The following is a 27,151-nucleotide window of genomic DNA, read 5'->3' as shown; positions in this document are numbered from 1 at the left end:
GAAGAAGAAAGAAAAAGCGGGTCAGAGGCTGCCATGCAGCAGTCATCTACTTTTATTTATAATCTTCACTCCCCTCGAGGAGGGAATACAAAACATTTCCAAATTCAATAATTCCTTCTGCAGAGGGAGCAGAATTGAGATAAATGCCTGAAGGGTTTTGTTTTGTTTTTTGGTTTTTTTTTTGGCCATGCCACAGGCATGCAGGATTCTAGTTCTCCGACCAGGGATCGAACCCAGGCCCCTTGCAGTAGAAGTGTGGAGCCTTAACCACTGGACCGCCAGGGAAGTCCCTCCATGGAGGTTTTAAACTGCCCCTGCAGACACACCTGAGGGGGAGCTTGTGAGCAGGACACCTGGTAATGAGTCAACACCAAGGCAGACGGCGCTGGGAGGGGGCTGAGGTCCTGTTGACAAAGAGCGGCCTGCTCTCGTCAAGGAAGGAAGGCCCAGATGTGGTCTTACCCAGCTGGGCTTCATCACCCCTTTTCGTGCATATAAACCCCTGTTTACTTATTTATTTAATGCTCCACACTTACCTCTGCTCTTTTAAGCATCTCCCACTTGTTGAGGATTTTCATGGCATATATGCGTTCAGTGTTCTTCATTTTGACAACAGCAACCTGCCACACAAATGGGAGTTTAACAAAAATTTAGTCAACAGAACACAAAAGGTCAGCACATTTCATATAACTACAGGGAAATCTTAATTGCCTGGAAACCCTGGAAAATGACCTGTTAAGGAAAGTAGTTTTCTATGTGAATAAAGATTTGCCCTTTTAAGCATCAAAACTTGATTTTAACTACATTGCAGCTTGAATGATGTCACCTGCTCAGTCCGAAACGCTTCAGTGCTGAGCACCGGTGCACATGGGGGTCTGCTGGCCTCTACTCTGGTGTGTCTGGGGATCTTCACGGTAATGGCTTTTGAAGTTCGTCAGTGGCTCCCAAGCTGCCCTCCTGCATTCAGGGGCTCCATCCCCACTCACGCCTACCCGCCTCCACCGATGCCCATGTCCACCTCTCATGCCCACGGCCAGCCTTTGCACGTGCCCGGGCTTAACTCTGGGATCTTTTCTTCACTGGGTTGGTGAGTATCTAGGGGGGCTCTGGAATGTAACTTGGGCAAATTCACTTCTTTGTGCCTCAGTTTCTACAACTAGAATGGATAACAGCAGGACTGGCCTAAGACTGCTGTGCGGATCAAATGAGTCAACACAGTTAATGTGCTCAGAATGGTTAGGCACGTAGTTATTAGCCCTTAGTGTGCTGGCTGTCAGCCATATTCTTCAAGGTACAACTCAAATGCCACCTCTTCCAGGAAGTCCTCTTGGGACTCCTGGTCTTCATCAAATTTCAAATGAACTCTTCCATTACTACCAACACCAGATGTGATGTCTGCACCATCATATGGTACATCCTACCCTATATAAAACAGTCATTCGTTGACCTAAGTCCCCTTCACAAAACCATAAGCAGTGATAATAACTTCTGAGCCGTTCTGCTGCCAATGGCAGGCGGCCACACAGCAGGGTTGGAACAAAGAGTTCTAAAAGTGAATCACTTACTTCCTTACTTTCTGAACACCACCACCACACAACAACATCGTTGAAGGGACCATGAGAGCTGACACTCACGGACCACTTCCCAAGCAATGGCCCTGCACCCTCTCAGCTAATCGTCTCCAGAGCCCCAGATGGTGGCTACTTCTAATATCCTTACTTTACAGATGTGAAACCTGAGGCCCAGAGGGGTTAAACAACATGCCTAAGAAGCGGCAGAGGCTCATCCTCAGGTGCGTGCCTTTTGGGACTGTATTATACTGACCGTCATAATTAGATATAACCCTCCCGGAGCCTGACGGTGGCGGGCGGGGCTGGGGGTCCCCAGGACGTGCCCTGATGTGGCTCCAGAGCCTGCAGATGGTCAGAGGCATCTGCCCTCCTCTGCAGGGCTCCCAGCCAGGGCCCCCTGCCCACGAGTACACCGAGATCACGCTCCGGCCATCGCCCTCAGTCACCCCTCTCACTGCCACTCCATGGCACACCACACCTAAGCTGCTGTCTATTCGCTACGGTCTTAGAAACCACTGACCAAACTCGCTACGACTCTGAATAAATTAAAAATAAACGGTGCGTAAATAAAGGCTTTGTGGGCTCTCCGACATGTCTAAGAACAAGAATTCTGGGCACATACTTTGTCATCATGTTAGAAGTGTCTATTTCTTCCTGGGAATTAGCTATAATCCAGATAGGTGAGATATTAGAGTTAAAAAAAAAAAAGCCACATAGTAGTTACTACACAAAAGGTCTAACTTGGCAAGAATGGTAGAGTTGTTAACCTTTGAGGAAAATAATGAAATTCTGAAAATGACGAGCCTCATGAATGATCCAGATCTCGCTGGAAATGAGACGCAGAACACAGGAAATTTGATTTCTTTACAAGAGGCCTATTAGGGCACAGACCATTTCCAGAAAACACGCAAGATGGCTCTGATAAAATACGTAGAAGGAAAAAGAATGTATCTGTCCATGGAAAACACGTATCAAACCAAGAATATGTAGACAAGGACTTCCCTGGTGGTGCAGTGGTTAAGAATCTGCCTGCCAAAGCAGCACACAAGGTTTCGATTCCAGGTCCGGGAAGTTCCCACATGCTGCAGAGCAACTAAGCCCGTGCGCCACAACTACTGAAGCCCGTGCGCCTAGAGCTCGTGCTCTGCAACAAGAGAAGCCACCGCAATGAGAAGCCCGTGTACCACAATCAAGACCCAACGCAGCCAAAACAAAAGAATAAGTAGACAAGTAAAATTTAATGTAAAAAAAAACAAAAACAACAAACCTTCTCTATTGTACAACGACCTATAAAAGAAATAATTTTTAGAGAATCTTGTTTGGTTTACCAGAAGCTTCTTCCTAGCCAAAAACTTAGTCTGAATTCCTTCAGAGAGAGATGATAATCCTACAAATCTCCCCAAAATTAGACACTTAAGTAAAGAAATACAAATCAAAGTAATTTTACAAAACATTAAAAAGTGATTCTGGAACACAACAATTAAGTATAATAACTGATGCCAGCCCAGATCCAGTACAAGAGGGAAAAGGTAAAACAAAGAACATCACTGGGCCAAGCTGGTATAAGACAGCAGATTGGACAAAGTGTTCTATCAGTTCTAAATTTAAGTTTATGAACTGTGGTTATGTCAAAGACCATCCCTATCAGAACAGGAACTAAAGTATTAGGGGTAGAGGGTCTTGCTTGACGTAAGCAACTTATCCACAGTGGTTCAGTAAAAATTACACACACACACACACACACACACACACACACACACACACGGAGGGAGGGAGGGAGCAAGCTCAAGCGAGAGCAGCACAGCTATAATATGATCAAGAAAATGTGATAAAATGCTAACAAAAGGGAATTTGGGTAAAGGGTTAGACTGTTTTTGAACCATTGTATTCATACAACTGTTCTGTTAATTTGAAACCGTTTCTAAACAAAGCTTTCAAAGCTTTGTTTCTTTAAGTCATTCTAGGAACAAGAGAGACGGCAGGGCACAGTGTCTGGACACACAGGCCTTGGGTCACGCAGGTGGGGTTCAAGTGGCGCCCCGCTCCGGGCTTGACTTCTCATCTTGCCAGTGGGCCAGCGGTGTAGCCAGTGGCCGCAAGGCTTCCAGGGGCTCGAGGCCTGGGTTGCCCGGCACACAGTCATCTGCGGGGGGCTGCCGTCACGCCGAAAGCATGGCCCTGGGCACCGCACCCCGGTAGCTGAGGAACGAGCCTCCAGAAGGGTGCCAGGGTCTTAGGAACTTCCTGGGCCACTGTCCCCGAGACACTGAGGGGAGGACGAAGGTGTTCTCAAAGCCACTGTGCTCCAGAAAAAGGGCAATGCCCCAGGACTCCAATCCTTGTTTGAATAATAATCTAGAAACGTTTTGCTAAACTCCGCTGAGGTAAGCGTTTCATACACTCCCCTCAAATTGGACTCCGTGAGCTCTTTCTCAGGGGCAGGGCTCTTGAGCAGCCCGTGCCGTGGCCTCAGCAGCACAGGTACACACACCTGTGCACCAAGGCGGGGGCGCACACAGACTCTCACCCTTCCCTGGCCTGCCATTCAATCAGAACTGTATGTGAAGAACACCCTGGACGCAACAATGATTAAGGGTATCCTCACTTCTGTGATCCACTTGGTGCTGTCAGACACAGAGGCTGCAGTTGGCTGCATTTCAGGTACGTGATTACGAGACTATCCCAGGGAGGCAGCGCGGTGGCGGCAATACAAGCCACAGAGCCCGGAATTCTAGTGGCAGGAAGGCTGGCGCTCGTGTGCAGGGGACCCAGCATGGCCACAGGGCCAGAGCAGTTGGGCAAGGAGGGCTGGCATGCTGAGCGCAGGCCACAGGGCCCAGGGAGAGACGATGGAGGGAGAGGGGGGCGGGAATGCACAAAGCAGCTGCTAAAGCCTGGAGAGGGAACAAAGGCAAAGGGGGGGCTCCGAGAACACGTTCTCTTCATGTGGGAAGAGCTAAAAAGTGATCGATGTTATCTTCTTTAAACTCAGGAACTGAGTTTCGCATCAAGTCCTTTGGCAAAGAAGAGCACTAAAAGTAACCGCCGGCTGTTCTGACACAACAACGCTCTCTCCTGTGGTTTCTTTTTTCCTCCCAAACGCCGCCCGGCTCCTGCCCTGGAGTCTCTCCCTGCCCCTGGCCCCCAACACCCTAACGGGCTCGCTGTCACTGCGGAGCTCCGCATGGGCCTGGGCCTTGCTTGGCGCTCTGTCCAGCAGCCCAGCACAACTCCTGGTACAAGGGGGCCGATCGGTAAAAGCATATAGCGAATTGAATTGGGTTTAGCTTTCAAAGTCTTTCTCTTTCTTCTCACTGAGCAACAACAAAAACCCTCCCTTACCTCATCACATCGTAACTAGAGCTCAGAGATCTGTTATTTCTACGTAGAACTCAATTTTTTCCCTGTTGGCGGCCATCGGGAGAGTGGCCACCTGGGGAAGGGTGGGGCTTACAGGAGGTGGAGGCTCTGGAAAGAAACAGGAAGGAACTTTCTAGGGAATAGAAATGCTCTATATAGACTGGGGTGCTGCTTACACAGGTGTAGACATCTGTCATAACTCAAACCATACACCTCGATCTGTGCGTTTTACATGTAAGTATACCTTAATATTTAAAAACAAAAACCCAGGCTTCCCTGGTGGCGCAGTGGTTGGGGGTCCACCTGCTGATGCAGGGAACACGGGTTCGTGCCCCGGTCTGGGAAGATCCCACATGCCGCGGAGCGGCTGGGCCCGTGAGGCATGGCCGCTGAGCCCGCGTGTCCGGAGCCTGTGCTCCGTAACAGGAGAGGCCACAACAGTGAGAGGCCCGCGTACCGGAAAAAAAGCCAACAACCTCCCTATCCCGTCCCAGCCCAGAGCTGAATTCGGTCGGGGAGTCCTGGATCCAGGGTCATTCCGAGGTCAGCCTGGGAGGAGATGCTGTCCCAGCGGACAAGGCTGCCACCAAAGCAGCCCCCCCGGGGCGCTACTTCCCCTCTACCCACTCCTTGGTGAGATTCGCTCTTAGGAGTGGGCTGGGGAAGGGGTGGGTATGAAGACCAGGCTGCGTGAGGGAGAGGAGGGTATGAGGACAAGAGACGGGGCTCGCCACGGAGCGTGGGGCTGGGGTCTGATCTGAGGCCAGGGCAGTTTCCAAGGAAGAAATGAGGGCACAACACACAACTGCCCACATTCACTCAGGCAGGCCAGAGCTTTCTCACTCGAGTATTTTGAAAGCATTTTCGTAGGAATGTTTTCTTTTGGTGTATTCTACTGAAGCCCTGCAAATAAACTAGGGCTGTCATCAGGTGCTGGTGGCAGAAGAATCGCCAAAAATACTGAGATGTTTTCAAAGATCACAGGCCTGGTTTCCACTCATGAGCTACTTCAGAACAAAGCAGCTATCTTGTTAAATTCCTGCTTTGCTTTTTTCCACGTATATTTTGCCCAATATGAAGTGTACACCGTGCACAACAAATGCTGTCTCCCACTCTGCAGCACTTTAGAGTCACGTCCAGCAGGGCTATGTTGGACAGAGCACACGCGCTGCTGGACATGACACAGAGCATCTCATTAACCCACACGCGCAGCTCCGCAGCCTGGGAGGGCCACAGGCAAAACCTAAGCAGAGGAGTTAATGTAGCTCAGTTAAGCGCCTGTAAACACACCCGGCCGGCTGGGCCGGAGCCGGCAGGAGGGACAGCAGCTCCAGGCGGAGCTGGGGGGAGCTGCAGGGCGGGTCACCCGGTGCACAAGCTGTTCTCCTCCAAACACGGGGCGGGACTCACAATCGCATGAGGACTGTAGGCAAGCTACGAACGATGAGCACCACTCTGATGCGACCCTTCTTGTATTTTTTTGAAAACCGCTGCCAACACTTTTTTTTGACTGACAAACGGATGTTTTAAAAAACTTATCTGTCAGAAAGAACCATTTTGGTCAAGACAATTTTCAGGGTAATTCACCAGTCACCAGCTTTTGTTTTTTCTCTCCTTAACTCTATCTTTCAGATTTTATCCACCAAGAACTCTCCAAATGATACCAATAATTACCTCGTCCCAAAATCAATGTACAGGACCCTAAAACTGCTAGATGGGAGCTGCTAGGCAAAATGAACAAAAATAAGTTTATCTTACCTCACCAAAAGCACCTCTTCCGATTACTTTAATTATTTCGAAGTCTTCTCGATGAAGTTGCATTTCCTTCACCAGTTGTGTAAATGGTTTAGCTACAAATTAAAAAAAGTAAAATTAACAACTTACTCTAAAAAGTTGACGATAAAAATTTAATTGATTGGGGCATTCCATTAAGTTATACTTTCTTTAGAAAATACTTTTTAAATGAATGAATACTTTTCAAGACACTTAACATCTGTAAAGTCATTAACGTTTGGAAAGTCGCTATTTATGCCCAATTAATGTGGATGTTCATACTGGCACCTGTATTTCAATATCTGTTATAACAAATACCATCACAACAAAGATCCCCTAGAAAAATCCTGAAAGCTGAGCTCTCCCCGCTGGGCACCCGTCTGCTCTGCAGGGTGGCACAGGCACCGGCTCACCAGGTCCGTGAGTTCTGGGCACCACCTGCCGGCTCTCAGGGCCACAGGGCAGCTGGGGGCGGGACACAAGGCGTTCTCGGCGACAACGGGCAACCACCCTTGAGAGACACGCGGAGCCCCTGACGGTAACGGGGGCCGGGCTGGGAGCAGCATCTGACACCGCTCCCACGAGGTCAGCACACACGTTCTTGAAATTCATTCCATGACCATCCACATTTTAGGAAGAAGAAAACTAAGCCAACTTTTCTGTGGAAAGTGGACTGGGTTGGACAGTGTCTCCCCAAAACCTGTGAATGCGACCTGATTTGGACGTGGGGTCTCTGCAGATGTAATCAAGTTAGGACGAAGTCACAAACAGGAATGGGGTGGGCTCTAAGTCCAGCATGACTGGCGTCTGCATAAAAGTGAGAGATCTGGATCAGAGACACAGAGAGGGGAACAGTCACGCAAAGATGGGGGCACGGATTCGAGTGATTCAGTTACAAGCAAGGAGCGCCAAAGACTGCTGCCACCACCAAAGGCTCAAAGAGACAGGGACAGACTCCGTCCAGAGCCTCCAGGAGGGGCATGGCCCTGCTGACACCTTGACTCTGGACTTCTGGCCTCAAGAACTGTGAGAGAGAAGAAAAATCTCTGCGACCTTACGCCCCCAGTTGGTGGTAATTAGTCACAGCAGCCCCAGGACCAGAAGTCCCGCGCTGTGAGACTCCAGAAGCAGCACCCGCGCGCTGACCACCCGCGCTCCGTCTAGCAGCCGCTCCGTTACATCTCCTACACCTTTCTCCTCTTTTCACCTTCAGATCTAAATCCCTATGTTTATGCCAACTTTTATTTGTTCTCTACGGATCTTTTTCAAATCCTCCACGATTACAGCTTCACAACATTCCCATGGCGGGGGGCGGGGGAATTGGGCAAAATGTACCAGGGCTCTTTCTGTGTTGTTTCTTATAACTACACGTGCATCTACAATTATCTCCCCCCAAACCTGCAATCTGGTACTTTCTGGGCTTCTAACTGAGCTCCATATTATGAATCTAACTCCAAATTTTTTTTTCTTAAATAGTTGCTTAGTACCACCAAGGTTTGACCACCATGGTTCACTGATCCAAGGAGCAAAAGCCAGAGCACCTATTAACAGGCACCAAGAACGGTAAATACCCATTGGCACAGAGATTAGGGAACAGAACACACAGGCCTTGAATTATTTAGGGTGGGGGGGGGGGAAGCCAGGCTAAAGAAAACCCTTGAGCTAGAACTTAAAGGTCACTTATGGTTCACCTTTCTTCCAAATATCACCTAAAATACCCATTCCCAAAAATCCTCATGGAAATACACTCTAAACAGCCCCTGGAGCTCACAATCTCTCTTGGCATCTTCTGGGGGAACCAAACAGTACCTTCCACTTTACTGTGAAGAAACACAATCCCAACAAACCACCCCCAGGCCAGCGAGTGTGGGAAGGAGATGGTGCCGCTCTGCCCACCTGTGGAGGACCCACGCCACAGTCACACTTGCTACACTGCCGAAACACTCACTCTGGCAGGGGTTCAACACAGCATTCTGGACGCTTCTACAAAAACCCCAAAGATTCACAAAACCTGCTGGCCAGTGTTTTAAACGTGCAAATCAAACAGCAATTTCCATGGAAATTAAAGAAAATTCCACCCATAATTGTGCCATGAACCACTTTAACTTCACATGTTCCCATTCCAGCCCCTGACCGTAGACACGGTCAATGTTTATATAGCCATTTTTGTGTATTCTGCTTTTATCTCATTTCTTACATTTTTCATGTTTATATACCACTCAACTAACATTTTAACAGTTGCATAATATTTCACTAAGTTGACACACCAACAATTTATAATTGTGTCTACTGAATGGAGAGGTTAAATTTTTTTTAAATTATTTTCTTACGGTGAATAAATCTGCAATGAACTTTTCATGCACACAGATTTTTTACTATTTTAAATTAATTTTGAGGATGAAACTCCAGGACTCTCCAAAGGGCACTAACATTCTATCTGGTTCCTAACCTGCCTTCCAAGCTGCATCTCCTGAGTCACACCCCCCTCACAGCCACACACCGACATCTCGACATCTCGTCTTCCTTTGAAATCAGCAGTTCTTTGATGCCTGTGAGGCGGTGTTCTCCCATATCCGGCTGTGCCCTGTGATGTTAATTACCCATTCATGACACTTGCTCATTAATCACATCTTGATGTTTTTTAATCAACTGTGTAAGAGCTTTACTTTGGCTCTCTTACACGTAACAGCTGTAAACACTACTCCTCCATTCTGTTGCCTCTTTTCATCTGAACTATGCTATTTTTATTTTATAGCAATTATTACTTCCAATAAAATTATCATTTTTAATAAAATCAAATTCATTTTTCCTTTGTCATTTTCTTACTAAGGCTTAGAAAGTCATGACTCGTTACCAATCTGACTGTCAATCCTATTTTTGGTCAAACGGCTTTTTAAAATAGTCAACCCATTATTCATCTGCTGTTTAGAGTATGTTGGAGCACGGTGTGAAGTGTTTATCTTATTTCTAGTGGTAGCGATCTGTGTGTATGTAAGTGGTCCAACGATACGCTATCCAGTTCTGTTTACTCCTGCCCTACTTGGCAGGAGGAGGCCCAGGGAAAAGCCCTGGCTTCCTTCCATTCAGGAGTCAAGTCCTAAGTGGGACACCTGGTCGCCATGCCATCTTAGGAAAGTCATCTGCCCCTCTGTGACTAAATTTTCTTATCCCTAAAATAGGCAAAAAGTCCCTCCTCCCACCTCAGTGAGGGCTGAGGCAGAGAAGCGCTAAGTCCCTTGTGGCGGATGAGACCTGGCTAGCTTCCTCTTCATCTTTTCTTTCCACATCAACTGTCTTACCTGATGTTCCTCGACAAGTTTTCCTCTTACTCTTTTTATAGAACCTGTTTCTGTTGCTTATGCATTTTACACAGCCCTGTACAATTTCCCTGAAATGTATGAACACGGATTTATCAGGGGCAGTCTGATAAACGGGGGAAGAACTATGGAAACACCCCAAATGAAAGCTTGGAAAGACAAAGAAATTAAGAGTCAAGCAACAGGAAATCAACTATGTGAACAAAACCTAATGTTTAAAAATAGAGGGCACTAAAAAGGAGCCAGAAGGAAAGCATTAGTTTTGAAAAATGTTAAATATTTTCAAACAGTTCTGAGGACACAGTAAAAATACTGTAGCGCTATGTAAAAATCATTAAGATTGCATTAGCTAGAACCAGAATAGAGAATTAAATCACAGCAGCAGACCACCCTGCGAACCACACAAGTACTGAGAGGCCATGAAATCACTCTGACAGGAAGGACTTACACCCATGAAAAGGAGAAAGAGTGACATTTCAAATGGGGTGTCAATCAGTGTCAACACAAGTACAAGGTGACCCCACCATACGGACTGGGTAGAGTCAACAGACAGAAACCACACCAGTTATTTGAAGAAAATGTAACAGAAAGGACTGTTACCTAGGTAACCAAAAAAGTTGAAAGCGGGTATTTCCCTGGCGGTCCAGTGGTTAAGACTTCGCCTTCCAATGCAGGGGGTGAGGGTTCGATTTCTGGTCTACCCCCTGGTCAGGAAGCTAGGATCCCACATGCCCAGCGGCCAAAAGACCAAAACGTAAAACAGAAGCAATACTGTAAGAAATTCAATACAGACTTAAAAAAAAAAAGTTAAAAGGGAGCACTGGATTATCATGAGACAGCAGGTGCAAGAAGCAAATGCTAGGCTTAGGATTGGGGAACCAAAGGCAGAAGCTGGGATTTGTGAAACCTGGGGAAGGGCCCCGCCCAGCTGAAACTCTGAGGCTCGGCGGCTGCTGCTGCTGCCGTTTACTGGGGTCTCTAAGCACAAAGGCTGCGACCTAAGGGCTGGGACCCAGGGAGCTGAGAGGGGCACTCGCCAGCTGATGCTGGGGTCTCTGCAAGTGTGGGAAAATGCCCAAACCGGGACCAGCTGCCCACTACCAGAAGACACTTCCTGCCAGGAGAAGGCTGGCTGCTAAGGTGCCACAGAGGAGGGAAGCTGGCAGGAAGCTGCAAGGCCCACCCCCCCATACACCCCCACACACACCTGCCTTCCTCTAGCACCTCCTTTAGGCAGAGCCCCACGGGAACAGGGGTCGGAGCCCAAACTGGGTGACGCTGGGGTAAGGAGGACGTCCGTCGGGGACAGGAGATTGTTACATACAGAAGGACTGATCACATCAGTAAACAGGTTCAGGATAACGGGGGCCAGCTTCCTCACTGTCAGAAAAGGGAGTTACGAAAAAGGGAGAACAGACCCTACAGCACTGAATTAGAAGTGGAGGCATCAGTGTGAGCTCGTGGTTTTCAGTATGTGGACGCAGAAAAGATGCAGACATAAATGGGTGTGTACATACATATGGAAGCCCTAGCTCTGCCTCTGGAGAGGGCCAGGAGGTGGCAACACCCCAGCAGCAAGAAGCATCACTAGTGACAGATCTTGGTTTCTAAATACCATTCTCCAGCTAAGGGACCAGGACACCTCCATCAAGTCCAGAGGTGGGTCAGGAAAGCGCAGGTCAGCCTGGAACATCTTCTTGTGCCCGAAAATAAGGAAGCGCTCAAAGAATGGGAGTGAGGGCGTCCCTGGTGGCGCAGTGGCTGAGAGTCCGCCTGCCGATGCAGGGGACGCGGGTTCATGCCCCGGTCCGGGAAGATCCCACGTGCCGCGGAGCGGCTGGGCCCGTGAGCCATGGCCACTGAGCCTGCGCGACCAGAGCCTGTGCTCCGCAACGGGAGAGGCCACAACAGTGAGAGGCCCGCGTACCGCAAAAAAATAAATAAATAAAATAAAAAGAATGGGAGTGAATCAAATTAAATACGGATAGTCACAGATTATCCAGCCCACTAAATAAAACAAAATCAGGAGTACACACTGATATTAAATAAATCAATATTAAAATATCTGATGAGAAATGGAATATTTACATAGCTTCAAAGTACATCCAAACGAAATACTTGTTGATCAAACAGAGGAAACAGTGCCTTCGCAGTGCAGTCTGGCAGACGTTACCTAAACCAAGAGATCAGAGTGATGTGATCAGGGTGAGACTGTGTGCCACCCCAAAGGACGCAATGAGAAAAACACAGTGTCACCTCTGTGACTTTCCTGGCAAAGTTATAAAAGCTGAATTTAATCATGAGGAAACGGGAGGAAAACCTGAATTGAAGAGATATTCTACAAAATGACTGGCCCGCAACGGTTTCAGTCATGAAAGTCAGGAGAGGCCAGAGTCCCCACAGAAGGGAGAGAGGAAGACAGCACGGAAGTCAAGTGAGCGTTGGTTCTCAGGCTCCTCTGCTACGAGAGAACAGCAGACTGGGGCTGGGGTGATCCCTTGCTAGCTCTGTGTCAATGTCATATTCCTGACTTGGGGCTAGAGACCAGCCGGGGCTGCAGGAAATACACACCAAACTTTCAGCAGGGAGGGGGACCATGCAGGCAACTTACTCTCAGCTCCTCAAGGCACTTCTTTATACTGTTATTTGCAACTTCTCTGTAAGTTTGAACCTGTTTCCAAACAAGTTTTTAACCTCTTTTTAAAGATCATCTGTCGCTATTTGGAAAGCAGGCCATGAGGGCAAGCGTGGAAGGAGAGCTGGGGGACGCTGCTTCCCACAGGAGGTAAGCGGGGCTCGGGGTGTCGGGCCTGGAGCCCCGAGGAGGCCGCGTCCGGTTTCCCTCTGGAGGCTCAGTCGCCTGCGACGTGGGTGAAGCAAGAGGAGACTCCAGGATGACTGCTGGGTTTCCAGCCTGGGCAACGTGATGAGTGGGTGCCACTTACTCACGTGGAAAGACCCAGGGATGATCAGGTGGGGAAGGAGACACTTCACAGTTACTGCTGCAGAGCCTGAGACAGGGAACAGACCAAACTGATTTTTCTCACAAGATTCTACTGCTGTTTCACGTTTTCAAAAAAGTAGCCCTTCAGAACAGCCAGCTGACCTGGGGGTGGGTGGGAGGGGAGAACCAGTCTCTGTGGCTAGGAAATTGGAGCTAGAGCTTACTGGGAGGAAGCAGGGCAGTAGCACTTGAAAAGCATAAATGCCCCTCCACTAAGCCCAGGGCTTGCAATGCTCCTCAGAATACAAAATGTTATCGGAAAATTTTATGAATTATATCCACTGGGGTGCAACACAGCTTGTCATGCACTCTGAAAACATTCAGGATGCAAAGCAAAACCACAGCAACCAAAACACCATTAGGGATTCATTTTAAACATCATTTATATTAAGATTAGAAGACAGACATTATGGGTAGCTTGAAGAAAACAGATCAGCTGTGATGCTTAAAATAACGTTTGCTTTTCATGGTGATAATGAACTGGTAGTTTCGGAAGTAAGACAACATCACTATTCTAAATTTTAGAAAGAGTAAAATGACCTCTCCTTCCCATGCCCTCAACAAAAGCTGCCGAGTCAGCAAACACTGACTGGGCCCCCAAGTGCGCCAGCACCGGGACGCTACGCTGAGGACAGACGGGCACTGCCGCCCTCCGGCTCAGAGAAGCGGGCACAGGCCGACTGGCTGGCCCTGCGGGGCTCTGCACTCCAGCGACTGCCGGGGTTGACACCCACTTGGAGTCCTGCACCACACACCCCCTGACCTGCAGCTGCAGCCTCAGACCACTCCCCAAGCCCCCAGCCCCATCCTCGTCCCTTCGACGCAGACCACCATCGCTCCCCTGCTCCTGCAGCTGGCCTCCTGCACCCACTCGCCGCCTCTCCAGCCCTCCAGCCCCACGGCACCATCTCCTCCAAAACCAACACAATCCCATCACTCCCCTGCTGACGATTCCTCAAGTTTCGCATGGCTCTTCGATAGCATCTAAATGCTCACAGAGCTTGCTGCATGTCTGGGTCCTGCCTGCCTCCCCCTGCCCCGCGTCGCCCCTGTGCTCCCCTCAATCCCACCACACCTGTCTTTCAGCTATGCAGGCCCTCGCTCAACCCTGGGTGGAATAGCACCCCCCCCCCGCCCCCATCTCCCCCACCATCTGCTACTGTCCTCGGGGTCTCTGGCTCCAGCCAGGTGACTAGGTCAGGAGCCTGCTAGCCTTCTGATAAGTGAGCCTCGCACGTGTATTTGCTCACTGCCATCTTCCCCGCTGGACTGGAGGGCCCAGGAAGGCACGGTCTACCTCCACCTGGTAAACCGCTGCCCCGCAAGCCCCGACACAAACAGGGAACACAAAAGGGAACGCAATAAGCACAGCTGACTCAACAACCATCCTCAACCACCAGTCAGGAAAGGTTACTTTCTCCACTGGGACGGCTTTTATTTTTTTCTAAGGTAAGAATATATTCAAAAACTTGGGTTATTTCCCACCAAAAGAAGACTGAATAAAGCTTTAGCCCTTTGATAGCTAAACTTTAATTAGGAGAAAAATTTTCCTAATCTCTTCATTCTTCTACAACCCAAGACTGTCCCCTATAAAATTTCTCTTGATGCCCTAAAAGGCAATGAATCAATCAACCAATCAAGGGCAACCACCTGCAAGTATGAGGTCCCAACTGCAAGGGAAAACTGGGAGCCCAGTGTTCCCTTTAAACAGGAAAAAGCTTTGCCAGGAAGGACTGGGGGTGGAGGGAGGATCTCCAGCTGAAAGTGACTGAAAACAGTTGTGAAAGGAGAAACTGACTGCTCCCCCCCACCTTTGGTTTGTTTATCAAGAGAGGAAATAAGATCAGACAGGCTGGAAGGAGTGCCCGGGAGGGGCCCTGTCAGGAAAGAGGACTGTGTCACAGGGCAGCAGCCCAAGGGCAGCGGGAAGCCTGCTCAGCCCGCCCCGCTCTGCCTGTGCCCTGCGTGGCCTCCCCCTCCCCCCCCCGAACCTGGGCGTCACCCAGCCTCTCTCCTGACATGGCCTCAGCCCCTTGGCAATCACACATGGAGAACTGGAAACGGTCTTTCAGATTATCCAGTCCAAACAGTACATTTACTAATGAGGAAATGGGAGCCCAACGGCCAAATGACATGCAGAGGACACGAGGGGCAACTCTCCTCCCTCCGGAGTGAACAGCAGCTCCGATCCTGGGAAGTTCCCCCCGCCCCCCCATGATGGAGACCCTCTGCTGCCTGTAGCAACTACCCCCCACCCCCGCTGGCTGGGTACAGTGACGGGCAGCTCTGCAAGGCGTCTCGTGTAGGGGAGGAGAGGCCGGCACAGCACCCCAAGGACCCGGGAGTGTGGCCACAGGCAGGACAATAAAGCAGACAGACATGAACTCAGCCCCTGCTGAGCACCCACGGCATGAACTCCCCACGGGCCGGGAATACAGGGCAAGGGCCAGGTCTTGATCCAGCACGTGGCAGGAAAAGCAAACACTTCCACCAGTCCCAGCTTTGAAGGAGTTCATAGTTCAAAAATGGCTTGAAATCTGTTCTCACAGTTCAGATCGCTGATACACCTATGGAAGAATAACACCTACCATAAAGTTTTTGAAAAATGTGCTTAAATTACATTAAATGGGTTTTACTTGTTTTAATAACTAAGATTTTTTGTTAAATGACAGAATACGATCCTTCATAGGGAGCCCGTCACAAATCTTTCTCAATATGAATCAGTTTGAGAAAGCTGAATCTTCCAAGAAGCCCTATTAACTCCCAAATAAAGTTCTCCAAGTACGAACTCTTCCACATAAGCTGATAATCAGGAACTATAATGCTGTGAAGTGAACAAACACTGATTTTAACTTAATGAGATTTAAGATTTTAGAGGACTGAAAAGGAAGCCCTTATATGTGTATGTATAGCTGATTCACTTTGTTATAAAGCAGAAACTAACACACCATTGTAAAGCAATTATACTCCAATAAAGATGTTAAAAAAAAAAAAACAAAGCCAGAAAGAAAAGGAAGCCCTTTAATACTGTGACTCAGAAGGCAAGTAAGGTTCAGACTGAGTCAGTGAAAATCTGAGAAGCTGGGGTGGGGAACGGGTGAGGAGGCTGTACTGAGTCAACAGTAAACCAGGAGTCTCATTCCAACAGCCTGCTGTCACATGAAGGTGGTTAACCTTCCTAAGACCCCGCGTGGGGACCGAGCCAGGGGTCAGTCACGTGTTCCTTCATCTTTGCCTCCACTCCATAGTTGATCGATTGCTTTTCTCAATTCCTTTTCATTTGGTCCATCTTGCTTTGTCACTACTGAAATAAAATCCTATTGCCTCACTACCGGGTATCACTTAGAACTGTCTGCCTTCCTGCCTGAGAGTGGCACGTCCCACTTGAAGCCTCTGATCAAGGAGGTAGTGATCCAGAGACAGCGGGTCTCCCCCACAAGCTGCCGTGGCACTGCCCTTTGGGATTCCTTTGTCAAAGCAAAGAACCTGTGTAAAGTGAGTGACCTTCACAGCACACGTCTCTTTTCTAAAGCCAATTCCCGGGGCTTCCCTGGTGGCGCAGTGGTTACGAATCCGCCTGCCAATGCAGGGGACACGGGTTCAATCCCTGGTCCGGGAAGATCCCACATACCGCGGAGCAACTAAGCCCGTGTGCCACAACTACTGAGCCTGAGCTCTAGAGCCCGCAAGCCACAACAAGAGAAGCCACTGCAGTGAGAAGCTCGCTCACCACAACTAGAGAAAGCCCGAACGCAGCAACGAAGACCCAATGCAGCCAGAATAATAATAATAATAAATAATAAAAGAAAGCCAACTCCCTTGCTAATGTGAATACAAATATATGTTTTGTTAAAAAAAGAAAAAAAAAAAACCCAGTGTACAATAGCACAATAGGAAAGAGCCAACACCGTCACATCCAGATTTCCCGCTACCCAAAGTACAGTGCTCCAAGGAAACCTTTCCTAAGCCAAACTGGAGTAAAGCAGTCACCTTAGGATAGACACATCTTTCTAACTGACGCACAGGGACAAAGCAGAGATGCTCTCAGACACAGTGCACAGCTCTGGGGAGATGCCGAGTGTGGTTCCCGGGGAGGGAGCCTGGCGGGGGCCCCTGTCACTGCTGAGGGTGATGCCGCTATAATGGCACTCAGCAAAATAAACACTGACCGGTATTTTCACTCTTTGCCTTTTTTCCTAAAAGTGGAAATCGTCCTAGGATTTCTCTTGGTTGTCAAAAACAGGTAGGTCTTTCATAAAAGCGAAGTGGCAGAAACCTAATTTTTGATGAGCAGGGGATACCTGTATACAAGTCACAAACATGCAATACAAGCACAAACAGATGACAACATTATGCCCTGATGTTCACAGCAACGAGACAGCTAGCCTCCAGGCCATTTCTTCTGTGCGTCACAGAGACGTCCTACATATGTATATTCTAAATTTAAGAAAAAGAAAAATCAAGGGTACAGCATGAATACTGGTTAGCAAACTGGCAGGGGAGGGATAAAGCTCCCCCAGGATCACTGTCCCGTTACTCAGCAGAAGGCACACTCGCATAGCCAGGTCCCCGTGTTAAGCCCACACACCCCCAGGCCACTGCGCGAGCCTGGCAGATTTCCCTGGCACCTCCAAGGCTGTCTCCTCACCCGCTGACTGAGAGTAACAGTGTTCCTCCAAGAAGTCACCGGCGGAGTACTAAATCAGATGGGCCCCATGAAGCTTTGAGCACCGTGCCCAGCATACAGTAAGTTCTCATTACACGGGAGCTACTGTCATTGTTACTGGATGACACTGTTTTCTAATCAGTTATTTATAAGTCATATTTAACAAGTAAACTATACCACCCCAAATTATCCTAGAATCCAGCTAAATTACCAACCAAGAAGGTACACTTGTTACAAACAAGCTCTACTGAGCAGGTTACACATAGACGACACCTGGGTAGCACTTAGTAACTTCCACTGAGTAGCCCTGTAAACCAAGCACCCCAAAAAGGGCCCCGTGCAGCCCGGGAGGAGGGTCTCTTCTGAGGAGGGTGTAACGTAACCCACGAGCACGCCTTCCACAGCAGGGCTGGCTCCTGGACCTGCTACATTAGTGGAGGGAGGGAAATTTTACCTGCAAGGTCCAGACCACCCCACAGTTTCCATTCTGCCTGCCCCATCCCTGGTGAATAAGCCATCACTGACCCTCCACTTTAACCAGCATTTCTACTGCTTCCCCCTCACGCACCAGAGAGCAGCTGTGACTCGTGGAAGGCGTGGAACAGCGTTCTGACTGTTGTGATGACCTTCATGTTTCCACACACACGGCTACTTTTCTTCAGTGATGCCCCGCTTAAGAACTTCTTTATAAAGGTGAAACACAAAGGGTCAACTCAAGTGAAATTTCTGCCTGAGGCAGAGACTGTGATAGGCCCCCTCGGGCCAGGCCTTTAAGCTGCCTGCCCTCTGCTTCCCCAACTTGCCCAAAGGCTCGTCACTAATTACAGTACAGTGACTGGCAAAACACATGAGCTGAAGACACGCCTGAAGGACCACCATCAGATGTACCACCCTATTGCTTCTGGAGAAAATGGGACAAAAACCTTTTTTTTTTCTTTTTTTTTTTTGGGGTACGCGGGCCTCTCACTGCTGTGGCCTCTCCCGTTGCAGAGCACAGGCTCCGGACGTGCAGGCTCAGCGGCCATGGCTCACGGGCCCAGCTGCTCTGCGGCATGTGGGATCTTCCCGGACCGGGGCACGAACCTGTGTCCCCTGCATCGGCAGGCGGACTCTCAACCACTGCGCCACCAGGGAAGCCCAGGACAAAAACCTTTTAAGAGATTCATATTTTTTTCTGTAGTAAGTAGAATTTTTGATGTAAGAGTTTTAGTTCTCTTTCTGTTTTGTCTGACCTCATTTTAATATGACAGGTAGAGGGCAAAGTCTACGCGGAGTGTGAATGTGGAACAGTAACTCACTGATATAGAGCATTTCCTAGTGTGTCCGCTGCTGAACCCAGCATTGGAGTGGCCACCAACAACAGGCCCTGAGTCTGCACCAGACATGAGCTACTTCTGCCATCCCCCCCAGCGCCAGCCGCCCTGCAAGCTCGGCGGCATTACCCCCATCCTACGAGTGAGAAAACTGGAGCTGCACCCTGACCTTAGAGCTTCTTGAACCCAAAGCTGGCGTGGTGCCTCAGGCCTGTGTCTTCTCAGGGCACTGGGTCAGGTTTCTGGGACTGGTGGGGAATGCTGTCTCACCTTTCCGCGAGCAGCTTAGAAAGTGCTAAGGGCTCGTCAGAAGGGCCAGTTCTAGTCATCTTCCCGTAAGAGGTCATCTAAGCTACCGTGGTGCTTTGGGATTACACTAGCAAGACAGATATAAGGGGGGAAACGTTTTAGGTTTTTGTTACCCTCTAATGTACCCCATTCCAGAATTTAACCCAAAAAATGTTCGTCACTTAACAGAATCAGGGACACAGACAATAGACTGGCCGTTACCAAAGGAGAGGGGGGAGGGAGAGGGATGGACCGGGAGTTGGGATTAGCAGATGCAAACTGGTACATATAGAATGGATAAACAGCAAGGTCCTACTGTACAGCACAGGGAACTATATTCAATATCTTGTGATAAACCATAATGGAAAAGAATATGAAAAAGAATGTATATATACGTATAAATGAGTCACTTTGCTGTACAGCAGTAATTAACACAACACTGTAATTCAACTATACTTCAATAAAAAATAAATTAAAAAATTTTTTTTTCATAATTTAATATGGCAGCTTGTCTGTTTCTTTCACTCAATTTTCTACCAACGGAGAAGAACCCAATCATGGAGTGAAAAGATCTGGTAAATTGCTTCTTCTTCTCGACTGGAACAATCACAGCTTCTTGTCCCTTTCAACACTGTTCAATTTTCTAGGGCCTTTCAGCCATCTCTGTAGTTTTTCTTCAAACCGTAAGTCTCCCACACCCTCTTTACTACACTGGTCTTCAAATGCAACAGTTCTGAAGAAATTTCACTTTAACATCTGGAATCATTCACCACAAGGGTGAATCCGAAAAGGCCCAGCCCCATGGGCAGGCAGAAGGTGAGGCTGGCTGGGCCTCGCCACGTCCGTCTGGCCCACTGGTGGGCGTGGCACCTGCTTGCTGGCTGGCATGATCCCCTTGCTGTAAGCAGTCTCATCTCACAGTGACCCTCTGGTTTGTCCTGCGGGAGGGCCCTGCCTTTTTCTCCATCTCTAACACGCCCTGCAAGACCTGAGGAATGCAGGCCTCCAGTCCAAGTTCAATTCAAACCTCACTTACTGAGGAAAGCCCGACTGGGCACCCCTACCAAGGCCGACTCCCTGCCGTCCAGAGTTCCCTTGGCCTGGCAGAGGACAGGGACAGAAACACACTGAATACAGCACATGGACGAGCAAGGTAAGAGACATAAAGAATTTTAAGAAAAAAGCTGTATGGGTGAATTTTATGGTCTGTGAATTTTATCCCAATAAAGTTGTTAGAAGAGAGAGAAAAGAAACCAGCTGTGAGGGTATGAGGGAGGGAACTTACAATCTTTTTTGCTTTTTTGAAGGGAGATGTGAGGATAGAGGTAGAGGGGAAAACAAGTAAAAGCTCTGTAGGACACAGACCCACCTTCTAGAGAAATGGAAATAAAAACAAAAATAAACAAATGGGACCTAATGAAACTTAAAAGCTTTTGCACAGCAAAGGAAACCATAAACAAGACCAGAAGACAACCCTCAGAATGGGAGAAAATATTTGCAAATGAAGCAACTGACAAAGGATTAATCTCCAAAATTTATAAGCAGCTCATGCAGCTCAATAACAAAAAAACAAACAACCCAAATCCAAAAATGGGCAGAAGGACTAAATAGACATTTCTCCAAAGAAGATATACAGATTGCCAACAAACACATGAAAGAATGCTCAACATCAATAATCATTAGAGAAATGCAAATCAAAACTACAATGAGGTATCACCTCACACCAGTCAGAATGGCCATCATCAAAAAATCTACAAACAATAAATGCTGGAGAGGGTGTGGAGAAAAGGGAACCCTCTCGCACTGCTGGTGGGAATGTGAACTGGTACAGCCACTATGGAGAACAGTATGGCGGTTCCTTAAAAAACTACAAATAGAACTATTTGTACATCCGAAAGAACACCATACGACCCAGCAATCCCACTACTGGGCATATACCCTGAGAAAACCATAATTCAAAAAGTGTCATGTACCAAAATGTTCACTGCAGCTCTATTTACAATAGCCAGGAGATGGAAGCAACCTAAGTGTCCATCATCGGATGAATGGATAAAGAAGATGCGGCACATATATACAATGGAATATTAGTCATAAAAAGAAACGAAATTTAGCTATTTGTAGTGAGGTGGATGGACCTAGAGTCTGTCATACAGAGTGAAGTAAGTCAGAAAGAGAAAGACAAATACCGTATGCTAACACATATATATGGAATCTAAGGGAAAAAAATGTCATGAAGAACCTAGGGGTAAGACTGGAATAAAGACACAGACCTACTAGAGAATGGACTTGAGGATATGGGGAGGGGGAAGGGTAAGGGTAAGCTGTGACAAAGTGAGAGAGTGGCATGGACATATATACACTACCAAACGTAAAACAGACAGCTAGTGGGAAGCAGCCGCATAGCACAGGGAGATCAGCTCGGTGCTTTGTGACCACCTAGAGGGGTGGGAGGGAGGGAGACGCAAGAGGGAAGAGATATGGGAACACATGTATATGAATAACTGATTCACTTTGTTATAAAGCAGAAAACTAACACACCATTGTAAAGCAATAATACTCCAATAAAGATGTAAAAAAAAAAAAAAAAAAGCAACCCTAAAGTCCTGCTACTGTACTAGACAGGAAAAAGAGAGGGGAGGGAGGGAGGGAGGGAGGGAAGGAGGGAGGGAGGGAGGGAGGAAGACAGGTGCATGCACACATCCATCAGCAGAGATTTAGAAAGAGCAGCCTGAGCAAACAGAGGCATGAAGAAGGGAGCCACAGAGCATCCGAAAGAACACCCAGTAGGGCTCGGCTGCAGTATAAATTACGTGTAGGGATGTGGAGAAAGATCTGGCCGTGAAAGTGGGACAAGCCAACGTGAACAAAGACATAGCATCTTTATCTCTTTTGGGGGCCAGAGCGAGGAACCCACGGATTTTGTACAGGGGTCTGATACAATGACTGGCATTTGTGTTAGCTGAATAAACGAATATGTGAAAGCATTTTGTAAACTGCAATCCTGTACATAAACGCTGTTGTCAATGATACAATGACTACCACCTAATCAATAAGGACCCAAAGGGCTTTATATACATGTTTCAAAATTATCAGTCAATTAAACAAATACTTATTACGTGCCCACTGTTTGCAAGGAACTATTCTAGGCAGTAGGAATAAATCTGTGAACAAACAAAAATCCCTAACTTCATCAAGCTTACATTTTAGTGGAATAAGACAGAAAAGAAACAGTACATATAAGGAACAAATAGATTATACAGAAAATAGTAAACCCTTTGGATAAAAGGAAAAAAAGCAGGGAAACTGGGAGTGTGGTGGGGCAGGGAGGAGAGTTACAATTTACATGGTGACAGTGGTCTGAACAGTCAGATTCTGACTATATTTTGAAGGTGGAACCAACAGGATTTCCTGCTGGACTGGATGTGCAGTGTGAGAATCATCCAAGGCGTTGGCCTCAGCAATTAGGAGGAGGGAGCTGCCAATGAGTGAGGTGGGGAAAGCAGGACGGGGCAGACTGCGGGGTGAGCTGCCGGTGTCCAGCAGCTGCCCAGGAGGCAGCCGGCAGCCAGTGCACGAGTCTGCATTCTGGAGAGGAGCCCGGGCTGGGGCTGTGCACTGGGGTTTCGGTACGCGGCTGCATTAGGGTCAGGAGCCTGGAAGAGGTCCCCCAGGGAGTTAGCGGAGTAGAGGAGGGGACCGAGGACTGAGCCCAGGGAGCTTCAGTAAGAGGATGGGGAGAAGAGAAGGAAGCAGCTGGGAGCCTGGGGGAACAGCCAGCACGGTGCGCAGGAAGCCAGGACTTCCGTCCTGACGCTGAGAATTAAGCAGTTTCTGCCATGTGGAGACCACAGGTGGCCTTGACAAGAGCAGCGGTTTTGAGGGAGTGGTGAGGGACAAAGTCTGATTAGACTGAGTTTGAGAATGGGAGAGAGGGAGTGAAGACAGTGAGAACAGACAACTCTGAAGAGCTTTGCTGCTTTAAAAAATAATAATAAAAAGCATGGATTAGATGTTTGAATTCATTTTCACCAAATGTTTTGTTAAAAAACAACTGGACTTCCCTGGTGGTCCAGTGGTTAGGACTCCACACTTCCACTGCCAAGGGCGAGGTTTCAGTCCCTTGGGGCGGAGGTGGGGGGACTGAGATCCCCCAAGCCGCAACCCCACTCATTTTGGAATGGAGGGGAAGTCGATCTATTCCAAACCTGTGCTCACATCACACTGATCAACTAGCCCAACAGCACAGGGAGGGGGAGGGGGAGGGGATGAGTATTACCAACATCTCAGAGGTTGTAAACAAGAAGGTCACTTTCACTGGATTAGATGCTAACAATAAACCATGACTCTAGGGTTACAAAGATAAATGTCTCAAGATTCAATAAGCAATCCACAGAATACAGCTATTCTTTAAAATGAACATCGGACTTCCCTGGCAGTCCAGTGGTTAAGACTCCAAGCTTCCAATGCAGCAGGTGCGGGTTCGATCCCTGGTTGGAGAACTAAGATCCCACGTGTGGAGGCCAAAAAGTAAATGAAATAAACAAAATTAAAATGAACGTAATGGCACTCGATACTTTTACGGCTAGGCCACTTCGCTTGGCGGAGTCACTCCCCTGATGGGCCTGCGCACCTGCATCAGGCTCCCTCCCCATGTACCCTCACTAGCACTTTGTTACTGTGTGGGGGGGGGGGTGGAATTAGTGATTTTACTCAATGGTTTTTCTTCAGTTTTTCCAGATTTTTCTCTACTGAATTTTGAGTAAAAACTCTGATAAATAAATATATTGATAAACATACAGACTGCCTTATCAAATCAACTACTGGGATTATACACATATATATTTTGATAATACACAGATTTCACAACATGCCAAACTGAAGTATTTAAAACCATCTATGATAACAGAGTATGGCTTTTTGCTAGTTCAGCTATACAGTAACACGGCCATCTAGAGATGGTTTTATGATTCCCAATCTTACTTGTTAACTAGATATCTAGGAAACTTTGTAAATGACCAGTTTCACCCTCAGCATTCTGAATTACTTTAAAGACAAAAAGCAGTACACAGTGCTTTCACCCTCAGCATTCTGAGTTACTTTAAAGACAAAAAGCAGTACACAGTGCTTTCTGTGGTTACAGATGACGCCCTGCAAGTCAGCTGGGCAGGACCCTGCACACACCCAGCGCTGAGACGGGGACGCCCTTGGAGGACTAGGCCGTCACCAGGAAGAGGGATCGGGAAATGAGCTTAGCTGCGGTGCAGAGCAGGAAGAGAAATCCCTGAGTTCCCCACCCCTTCCCAGCACAAAGCCAGACCCGGGGACCCCCTCGCACACACAACTGGGCTGTGACCCCCGGGGGCAAGAAGGAGGGCGTGAGCAGCGGCAAGGAAGGGGATGTCTACAACCCTTCCTCCAAGAATGCCTCAGATTTACAAGGCCTGTTGGATTGCGGCTGAGGGGCAAAAAGGAGCTCAAAGCTTCGCCCCTGGAACCCTGTAACAGAGTGGGTCCTCGTTTACTCTTCCTGGCCCCTGACTCGCAAGTCTGAGCTTGCTGGCACAGTTCTAGAAGACACTGGTCCCGAGGCCTTCAACAAAGGACACTAATACAAACTGTATCTAGGAAGGAAATGGCAACTCAGTAGGGAGTGGGGAGAGCAAAATAAGAAAGTAGGAAGTTTGCAAATCATCAGCAAATTAGTACATTCAAAGGAAGGCAACTTATTTTCAGTAGTCAGTAATTTGGAGGAATTTTTACCAAGCGAAAATATTCACCAACATTCTGTTATGATTAAATCAAACTTGTGCCATGGTTCAATTTAGGAAACCTAAGAAGTTAGGATCTTGACTTAATACTTTAAATTTGTCTTTTACTCTCTTTTCCACCCCAAATATTTGATAAAATTATCACCACTTTCTGAACATCTACATATGTGTCAGGAATGTCATATAATAGTTTCTAAAACCTACAGGATAGATATTATCTGCTTTTGATAAATAAGCAAACTGAGAAAACACAAAGCCCAAGTTCATATAAATGCTTGGTATTTTTATTCCCTTGTTATTTATCTTTATTTCCACATACGTGACTTCACATTTCTTATAAAATTTAAAATTTTCAATTTTAAAAAACAAGGGAAAAAATTAACTCCACTTATTCTTCTTCTTGTTCTTAATCATCATCAAGTCGGCAATATAATTTTGTGCGCCATTGCTGCGAATTCAGAAGAGCCTGGTTTTCTTTCTGCACAGGAAAATAACAGCTGCTTTTGATTTCATGATTAGTATACCTTCTGAGGAACTAACGGTCAATGGCAGCCAGGATCATTTTAGTTAAAGGTGAACCGTACCACTCAAGTTCTTTGAAAACTGGTAATCCAAGCAAACAATTCTTTCACTATCCTCTAAACAGAATATTTGATTTATCGCCCTTCTATGCCCCCATTTGTGTCTGTATCTCTTAAGCTAACATACCCTACAACCCAGTTACACCTACCAAAAAGATAGAAGAATGTTCATATCAGCTTTACTAATAACCCTCAAAAACTGAGAGCAACCCAGATGTTCGCTAACAGGGGAATGGAGAAAAATCTGTGGTATTCCTGCAATGAAATTCTACTCACCAAGAAAAAAAGAATGACCCAGTGCTACACCCAACACTGACGCACCTCAAGGACAGAGCAGGAAGCTCAAGAAATCAGACACAAAATATTCTCGATTTCATTGTATGAAACTCAAAACCAGACACAACTCCAAGAAAACTCAAAGGGGAAAGAACAGTCTCTTCAACCAACAGTGCTGGGACAAATGGGACAAGCACAAGCAAAAGAATAACTGGACTCCAACCTCAGACCACAGATGAAAATTAACCCAAAATGCATCAAAGACCAAAAAGTGAGAGCTAAGACTATAAACCTCTTAGAAGAGAACATAGGTATAAATCTTCATGACCTTGGATTAGGCAATGAATTCTTAAATATGAAACCAAAAGCATAAGCAAGAAAAAATGTTTTAATTAGTTAGACTTCATCAAAACTAAAAACGCTTGCTTCCAGTTGTGAGACAAATGAGTGCCAGGGATGTGCTGCACAACATGACCCAGATAATGCACACTGCTGCACGGTGTAAGTGAAAGTTGCTCAGAGAGTAAAGCCTTTTCTGAATCTCTCCTGTTCACTGAGCTGTAACTGACACACAGCACCGTGTAGGCGTGAGGTGCACAGCACAGTGCCCTGACTTACACATACTGTGACATGACCACAATAGGGTTAGCGAGCCTCCATCATCTCATACAGACACAACATTAAAGAAATTAAAAAATATGTATTTTTCCTTGTGAGGAAAACTCTTAGGATACATAATTACTGACTATATTCCCCATACTGCACATTTCAAGGCTGTGACTCGTTTATTTCGTAACTGAAAGTATGGACCTCTTTATCTCGTCACAAGGAAAAAATTGTTTTTCTATGTCTTTAATTGGATAAATGGATAAACAAAATGTGGTCTATCCATACAATGGAGTATTATTAAGCCATAAAAAGGCACTGGTGAATCTTACAAACATTATGCTAAGTAAAAGAAGCCAGTCACAAAGACCACATATTTTACGATTCCAATTACATGAAATGCCCAGAATGGGCAAACCCATAGACAGAAAGTAGGTTAGTGGCTGCCAGGAGCTGGGGGCAGGGGGGAATGGGGAGTGGCTAGTAACGGGGATAGGGTTTCTTTTAGGGGTGATGAAAATGCTCTAGAATTAGATAGTGGTGATGGTTGTACAACTCTGAATATACTAAAAATCACTGAACTGTATACACTTAAAAAAATAACAAACTTTAAAAAAATAGGCATTAA

At 47.2% G+C, this 27,151-nt stretch overlaps 1 protein-coding gene across 2 annotated transcripts in view; it reads right to left on the bottom strand.

Moving 5' to 3' along the window:
* Positions 1 to 27,151, bottom strand: part of CDC42BPB (CDC42 binding protein kinase beta) — a 114,489-nt gene that overhangs the window by 63,074 nt on the left and 24,264 nt on the right. For both annotated transcript variants that reach the window (XR_009518284.1, XM_060003881.1), the window contains exons 2-3: positions 6,690 to 6,781; positions 537 to 620 (exon numbers count right to left, since the gene is read on the bottom strand). Coding sequence is in view for 1 of the 2 variants with exons in the window: in XM_060003881.1 (XP_059859864.1) it covers positions 537 to 620; positions 6,690 to 6,781 (176 nt within the window). In the remaining variant the exon portion in view is untranslated. The remainder of the gene's footprint in view (positions 1 to 536; positions 621 to 6,689; positions 6,782 to 27,151) is intronic.

Source organism: Delphinus delphis, chromosome 2 (genome assembly GCF_949987515.2).
Source record: "Delphinus delphis chromosome 2, mDelDel1.2, whole genome shotgun sequence".
Taxonomy (NCBI): Eukaryota; Metazoa; Chordata; class Mammalia; order Artiodactyla; family Delphinidae; genus Delphinus; species Delphinus delphis.
Note: the sequence above shows the minus strand (reverse complement) of the source record. Positions and strands in the feature narration are given on the sequence as shown.